An 8,677-nucleotide genomic window follows, 5' to 3' on the forward strand; every position below is an offset into this window, starting at 1 on the left:
AAATTGACCGACCCAGAAAATGAAATCTATCATTTTGCTAGAAATGAAGAGAAGGAGGGAAACGAGTCATCAAATAAAAGATGACAGTGAAGTCACTTTCTTTTGGAAGGACAGCGACAGGAACTTTTAAAGTCTTTTCTTTTATATAATTGGTAAAAACGTTGTTGGAAGGTCTAGTCATAGACCAATTGCACATGTGCACTTTCAATAATCATTTTTGTTGCGGAACTAGAATATGAAATTTTCATGTCATTCTCAGCCCAAATAAAACATTTCAGTGGATAGTACTAAAAATAAATTTTGAACTTAATTCAATCTCAAAAAATAATTTATTTCATAAAATTTATATACATCTATTATATATTTCATTATATTGATTTTATTTTTAGTTAACGTTAATTTTCATCAAAAGAAAAAATTACAACCGAAGAAGAAAGAGATAAAAGTGATGCTTTTACCTTATTAGTAAGATCTTTTAATGTAAAATAAATGTTATTATAAGAAATAGAGAAATATTGAGTTGAATAGTATGTTTATGTGATGGAAAACGAAAAATAATATAATCAATAAAAATATCTATTTTCTATATTTTTTTAACAACATAATATTATAATAACATGTGGCGACAACATTCTTATCACGATGATGTGATTGTTTGCTATCTTCTTTTGTCATTTTGTTTGGTTATCGTTCCATAATATATAACTTTTGAATTTTAAATTCTAAAAATTTAAAATTTTAATTTTTTAATAATATAAAGTTAATAAATATACATATTAAATAATAATTTTAATAATATAATATGTTTCTTGCTACACCAATTTTAAAATATATCATTATTTTATATTTCACTCTAAATAAGCATAATACTGCTAAAACGCAATACAAGATTATACATGCTTACATAATTAAATGATATTAACTAAAGAGTAAATGTATGCATGTGTGTATATATTAAAGCATAAAAATTTGAATCTCCACGAATTGAGATCTTATACCATCACTAAATCCAGTAACACAAAGTTAGAATAACTTAACTATACATTTTGAGTTCAAATCAATTGTTGAAAAAAAGTTCAGCCCACACTAATCCTTATTTTATACCCAAATAAAATATTACGAATTAAAAAATAATTTTATTTAAATCACTGTTTATGGTGTTAAAACTACAAATAGTTCTTTTAATTTTTTAATTCCTTAACCTACACTTAATATGTGTTTAAAAAGATAATTAAACTTATGTGACAATCGATTGAAATCCTAATTGATCATGTCACTTTCAGTCCTTTATTGAATATAATGATGATACCAAACAGTTATTGAATGCAATAACTTGACATAAAACTTAATAAGTGATTTTAAATTTGAGTATTTTAGGTGTATGAAACTGTGTTGCCATTTAAATTAGCATGACTTGTTCAATTATTAATTGAAGAAGTGGTTAAAAGACAGCTATATTTATTAAAGTTTTTAATATTATAAAAAAAAGTAATTTAAATATTTTTTACACATAAATATTTTGAAACCGTAACATAACTTTAAATAAATGTTATGATTCGAAGAACAAAAATAGATATTAAATCTAAAAAAACTACAAGACATTAATGACCTTTAACGTCGTCCATTAGACGTCAGATTACATAATATTAAATGTAAACAAATTATCGGTGGCATTTTCATAAATAAGTTAGTCATTTAGACGTCGGTTAATAGGGGGCCCGACGTCTAGAATATTATATGTCGGCTCCACCTACCCGACGTCTATATTCCTGATAGGTAGGTGAAAAGACATTTTTTTTCGTCATATAGACGTCTGATCTCGCCATCACCGACGTCTATAATATTATAGACGTCGGCCCCACTGTAACAAACGTCTATATGGCTGACAGGGTAGGTGAAAAATTAACCTGGACGTCGGGCACCCTCCTACCCGACGTCTAAATGCCCCGCGAATATTAATTTTTAAATCGAAAAGACATCATATTAGTGAGGGCCCCGATGTCTATATTATTATAGACGTCGGACCCCCCAAGCACCCGACGTCTACAGCCCAATATACTGCAAACGCGAACCCGCGAGGAGTTACGCTCACTATTCATCGTCTTCCTCGCGTTTTCTCTCTGCGGCATTGAATTTTCAGGTGCGTTTTCTCTTTTTTGGACTGTTTAAATTTAGTTTTACTCCGATTAAATTAGTCTTTGATGAAATATCATTCATTTGAACCGATTAAAATTCATTTTCGTTGTGTTTTGGTACAGTTTCTGACGTGTTCTTGGGCGGCGTTTTTGGCTCTTTTTGGCCTACGTTTTAGGTCGTGCACTCCTCCATTTCCCTCAATTGCTTTTGTAATCTACTAAAAAGGTTAGCTTCTTTATTGAAAACGTTTTTTGTATGCATGTTATTGGCTTTTGTGTATGCATGTTATTGGCTTTTGCGTATGCATGGTTTTGGCTTTTAGGTATGCATGTGTTATTGACTTTTGAATATGCATGTGATAAAATTTAGTTGTGTTATTATAATTGGCATGTTAGATTATAAGTATCAAATCATTGAGTGAAACTTAGTTCCCGTTTTAAATTTAACACAAACGATTAATCTTTTAATCGTTTGTATTAAATTTTGAATTGTCCGATTGGACAGTTTGTGAAAATTATTTTTCATAATTTGCTATAACATGTACATTGGAGTTTATGGATAAGATTGATAAAATTTCGGTTCAGTATCGGTGTTGTTCTCCGGATGCATATTTGATTGTGGTCATCATTGACTACTTTCATTTCGTGTATTTTGGAGACCAATGCGAAATGTTGTCAAAATCTTATCAAACTTATTATGTAGACTTCTTTGAATGTGTCTTAACAATTTATGAAAAATAATTTTTCTGAATGGGTAGGGCCTAACCTTGTGAGAGTTAAAAAATTGAAACTGATGAAGTATGTTATGAACATAGTATGGATCAAAGTTGGATGAATGAACGTCGCATCAGTGAAGAATATGAGAAGGGTGTTTCGGTGTTCTTGCAATATGTTCAAAAAAATGCAAAGTCTGTGAACGGGACATACTTTTGTCCTTGTGTTCGTTGTCTTAATCAAATACGGCAAGACTTAGACAATGTGCGTGACCATCTATTCATGTTCGGCATAATGAGAACTTATATCATTTGGACTTGGCATGGAGAAGTACTGGACCAGCCTACCACGTAACGAGGAGCGGATTATGTGGAAGAATGGATGAGTGATCATTTAGAGGACATGATACGTGATGTTGGTGAAGATAATTTTGGAAAAGCTAATCTGTATGATTCTCTTATATATTATTCAGAGCAACCGTTGTTTCCAGGATGCTCAAACTTTACACGTCTGTTTGCAACATTGAAGTTGTTTAATTTAAAAGCAAGGAATGGATGGACCGATAAAAGTTTCACAGAGTTGTTGGAGTTCTTGAAGGAGATGCTTCTAGAAAATAATACGTCTATATTATTGAATGATCTAAATTCTTTACTATTTAGTTTGTCATTTTAGTGTAACAAGCAGCTAGATTCATGGGAATGTGACTTCTATGTCATGTCTTGGATTAAGACCATTCGAGCTTCCATTATAGATGACTGGAATGAGGTAGTGATGCATACCTTCAATACATTACAAATCAAATTCATCTTTGAACATATATGAAACCATAATGAATCTTTCTTCATTTTGCAGCGCTTCAAGAGTACATCTCCTATACCAGAGGACACAATTAGGTAGATAAGGCAGGAGTGGACAACTTATCTTCTGCAAAGATGGAGCTAGGAACACTTATATTTGTTGTTGAACATTATTAGGTTTAGTTTAAGTTTATATTTTGATAGTTTTGGTATTGGATTGTTTTATAGATTAAGTAGAACTTTCTTTAGTTGAAACACACACACACACACACACACACACACACACACACACATATATATATATATATATATATATATATATATATATATTACACTATACTGTTTTGGGACAATTTTCTGTTTTTCAGGTGTGGTTTTATTGTAAAAATAAATTAATTTAAAAAAAAACACCCCGTGGACATCTGTTAGTGTCATACCCGACGTCTATAGACGTCTGTCAATGCACGAACAGATGTCCAATGAGTTACAGTGGACAAAACGTTCTGGGGCAATAGACGTCGGATATCAATACATTCGACGTCTATATAGACGTCGGGTATACGCCAACATCCGACGTCTATATAGACATCGGTAGACATTGGATGTATAGATATCCGACATTTATATAGACGTCAGTTATACTCAGCCGACGTCTGATTAACGTCACCCACAAAGACGTCGGTTCTAGATCTGACGTTGAAAGACCAAAATAACATACGTCTAAAGCTTTTTTGACTAGTAATTAAACTCTAAAAGTTCTCATAAAAATATTTAGAATATATAAAAAATAAAATCCAATATTTGTGTACTTTAATAAGTGATTCAATATGCCACATATGTGAGTTTTATTTCATTATTTAGTGCAATTTAATATTTGCATAAGTGATTTGAATGTTCTTTAAATGTATTTACAAATTGAAATTAATGGTTTGCAGTAACTGTCCCACAAAATAGAAAAGGTTTCCCGTAGTAATAATAATGAATACGGCTGGAAAATGTATTAAATTATTATATCATTGATAATTTTTTTTTCAGAATTTGAGTTTTAGTTTCATGTATACATTTATTTTTGAAAGATATTATTGAGTAAGTGGTTTCAGTCGGATAAGTGATCGTATTTCTAATACTATATCACAAAACTCGTTTCATTTATAATTTCATCTTATTTATATATTATTGTTTTAACTGAGTAGAGACTTAAGTTAAACATTTAAAGTGCTTTTTTTTGTTGTTGTTACTTTTATCTACTTTAATAATATATGTGGGATATTATTTTGATATAAATATTTCTTGTTTGTGTTTAGGTTGATTGCATCTATTAGTAAACATATTTTTTAATATGATCAAGAGTAATTTAAATATCTTGATAATAATATTAAGATTCGATTTTTTACATTTAGTATAATGGAGAAAAGAAAAAAGAAGATAGAATTGCTTTTAATGCTACATAATCCTCACAGTCATATTTTGTAGATTAAGTAAAAGTAAAAAATGAGTTTAACATTACACAACTCTCCTAACCAAAACTTTTTATAAATAAGATACAAATAAAAAATAAAGAAGTTATCTTCACGTTTATTAGATATTTTTATTATAATCGTTAAACAACAATTAAGATCATTTTTACTTTGATTAAGTGATTAAAACCACAATTCTACTTTGATTAAGCGATTACAAATAGTCATTAGAAGATTAAAATTACTTTTACTTTGATTAAGGAATGAAAATAACTCTTACACAATAAGACGGTCTTTACTTCGATCAAACGATTAAATTTACCCTCTATTTTTGTAGGAAGATTCAATATATATATAAGATATTGTTCGTTTTGGGTCAAGTTCTCACGAATTTGTTTTTTTTACCATTCCAAAAGGTTTCTTATGAATTGAGGTATCTTATGTATATATAAACTCATGTTTATCTCTTATTTTATTTTATTTGTTGTGAGACTTTATTTGTACCTGACCATCATCATTTCTTAATAAAATAACCTCTATTAAATAAAAATGTAACATAAGATCAATTTTACGTGTTCCATACTGAGAACCAAGATGTTTTAGACAAGAAATATGGAAGTGTTGAAGCATTCAAAGTAGTATATTCTTTTTTTGTTGGTTGTTTGATCTGTAAGAATTTAAAATTCTATTATCTAGTTTAAATATGGGCGTAAAATAAGCATGGTTTATATGTTGTGCCTTCAGCAAGCCTCCTTTATACCAAACTATTTTGACGAGAACTGGTTAAAGCATGAAAGGATGATCAAGTTCAGGTAACCGTTGAATCTGACGAGTGGATAACATAAAATATTCCGACCATCATGCTTGCATGCCTCACCCTTATTTACTTATTTATTTTTCAGAAGTCATCTCAGCTTGAATTTTGAATATAAAAAGGTCAGACAACTTCATGGACCATGCCCATAAAAATAAACCTTCAAAAAATAACAAAACTAAAAAACGTCTCTCATCACTTATTTAGTTGACGAAAATAGTAATTTTTTTTTGAATTATTAAAAAAGTAAGGTATAAAGTCAAAAGTAGGAAAGAGTCTTCAGTTGAAAAAGAACTATGTAGAGTTTTGTTTTCTTTCATTAATTCACATGTGCTGTATTATCCAATAAGTCCAATTTTTTTAATAATTTTTAAGCTCAGTATCATAAAATTTAAAAAATATATACTATCTTAAACATAATTAATATTTATTCTTCTTTTTGTATCTTTATTATTTTTTGTTGAGCAGTGCAAAACATAAACTGTTTAGATTGTGTTTCCATAATGGCAAGCGCGAAAGCACTGTTCTAAGATCCGAAGCCCCTCTCATGGAACCTCATTTTCTGGCTATGTTACCTTCCATTGTTAAGCATTTCCTCTTTGGTTATTCTTAGCCAAAAGCGTTTCTTGTTATTTTCGCATTTACGCTCTTGCATATATCCATTATATAAGCATGTAAATAAACAAATCGAAGGTTTTGTTTCTGCAGTATCTTCAATATTAATTAATAGCTTGTCTGCACGTCATCATGTATAATGTTGTTTTGTTGACCCATATTAACTGGAAATGTTTTTTACTTACACGAATAATGTAAGAATGAAGAGGCACAAACAATGATTCAATTTAAACAAACGAATAAACAAATGATCTCGATTTTCGAGAAGGAAAAACGAATAAAAAAAGGTGATTTCAATTTCACACAACCATAAGCTGTGGATAACCCAACGCCGGATGAGGAGATAGCGGCGACAGAGGCGGCACGGCGAAGATTCCGTTAGCATCGGAACCCCAGAAGCCTGGCCAGCTAGACGGCGTTAAGGGAGCATCCCTAATACAGGTGACGTCGAAATCTTCTACCTTTTCCCTCTTAACGACTTCCACCACCGGCTCTTCCTCTTCCCTTTGGCGTTTTCGGTTATCGGCGCCGGCTTCGAGGGGAAAGTTGAGGATGGCTTTGGAGCCGCGAAACCTGAACGCGGCTCGGTCGTAGGCTTTGGCGGCTTCCAGAGCCGTTTCGAACGTCCCCAGCCACACCCTGGAGCCACGCTTGTTGGGGTCGCGGATCTCCGCCGCGAACTTCCCCCACGGTCTCTGTCGAACTCCTCTGTAGTGCTTTTTCTCTTCTGCAGCCTGCTGCACCACCTTTCCCGCAACCTCACCCTCTCCGAACTGGATCCACTCCGTCTTTTGCGGGAGAGAGATTTGCAGCGACTTTTTTCGATTTGATTGAGGTTTCTTGCGGTCATGTGTGTTCGGAAACGTGAAATCCGAGGTTGATGTTTGAGGGTGTGGATTCGGAGTCTGGCGATCGATTATTTGGGGTTTGGACTCGATTTCGAAACGAGAGAACTGGTGTTCCGTGGAAGTAGTTGGGAAGTCGAAAAAGTCAGAGAAAAATTGGTCCATTGTTGCAGATGATTGAGAAGTTGAAGATTGGGAACAGAGGGAGCTCGATTGGGATGAGGTGGGATTTGGTTCCTCAAATAGAAAAGAGAAGTTATTTTTGGTGAGATCAGAAGAGGGTGTGATCGGAAGAGGAGAGAGTTCTCCGAGAAGATGCAGTTTTATTTGATTGAGAGCAGAAAGTTGAAGAGGGTTTGGGTTTGCCATCAGTGAGGTTTCTGATACTGATTTAGAAATGGTTTCTTACGAGGAAGAAGATGAAGATGGAGAAGGAGCGTGCTTGAGATGTTCAAGAAGCTGAAGGAAGATTTTGAGTGTATCAAAGACAGTGGAAAATTAAGATATATAGCCATTGAAGATGATTAAGTTTCAAAGGAGGAGCCTGCAATGATTGTTGCACGAACCTTCCACTAACTTACCTTCTCAATTATTTTAATCATCTCTCTCTATCTGCATCCATTTTCTAAATTGGGTCGGATACTTGGATTTGCTCCAGAACTCGACCCGACAGGCTTTTCTTGACACTAGCACTCCGCTTATACATGACCCAAAAACTTGACTCCGTTCCCTAATTACCCGACCCAGTTTGGTTCAAACCTAATCCTGTCTCAACCTTGCCCTAGTCAACTGCATATTCTTTGACTTTTGAGGATCATTATACCCATTCTTTGCTTCTGCTGTCACTTGTCAGAGGGCCCTCTTTGTCTGTCCGTTGAATTCAGTTTTAAAAAAAAAAAAATTACTAAATGAGATAACTTGCATTGTTAATAGAACATAATTATTTCTACTGATATGTTTTACTCCTTCGTTTAGTATAGTTTTAAAATAATGTTAACCGATTCGGGTTGTTTTTGTTTTGTCTATAATCGTGCATTCCAAAAGACATAAAAGCATGAGTGTTGGCAAGGTTAAAGGAAGGCAAGCAAAATTTATCTGTATATTTGTCATTAGTATAAAGTGCTTAATTCTAGAAGGCCTAAAAGCTATCTTCGTTTGTGTTAAGCATATGAGCTGTTTACTAACAACTGAATCGTATTAATTTATATGTTTGAAAATCCTTAAAGATTATTCAAACTAAATTAATTGAGTTTTGGTTTGGGCGTGGGGTTAGAAAATACAATCAAAATACTTTTTCAAA

General features: G+C 32.5%; 1 protein-coding gene across 1 annotated transcript; it reads right to left on the minus strand.

Annotated features, from left to right (window-relative positions):
* Positions 1 to 6,739: 6,739 nt before the first annotated feature.
* LOC124840128 (ethylene-responsive transcription factor 6-like) lies at positions 6,740 to 8,226 on the minus strand. The gene has a single exon (XM_047316127.2). The coding sequence runs from the start codon at positions 7,744 to 7,746 to the stop codon at positions 6,832 to 6,834; it is 915 nt and encodes a 304-aa protein (XP_047172083.2). The 5' UTR covers positions 7,747 to 8,226; the 3' UTR covers positions 6,740 to 6,831.
* Between the last annotated feature and the right edge of the window lie 451 nt (positions 8,227 to 8,677).

Source organism: Vigna umbellata, chromosome 10 (assembly GCF_029865625.1).
Source record: "Vigna umbellata cultivar VRB3 chromosome 10, Vumbellata_1.0, whole genome shotgun sequence".
Classification (NCBI taxonomy): Eukaryota; Viridiplantae; Streptophyta; class Magnoliopsida; order Fabales; family Fabaceae; genus Vigna; species Vigna umbellata.

Bases quoted from the DNA above. Each gene is read 5' to 3' on its own strand.
- LOC124840128 (XM_047316127.2), bottom strand. From the start codon at position 7,746: ATGGCAAACCCAAACCCTCTTCAACTTTCTGCTCTCAATCAAATAAAA.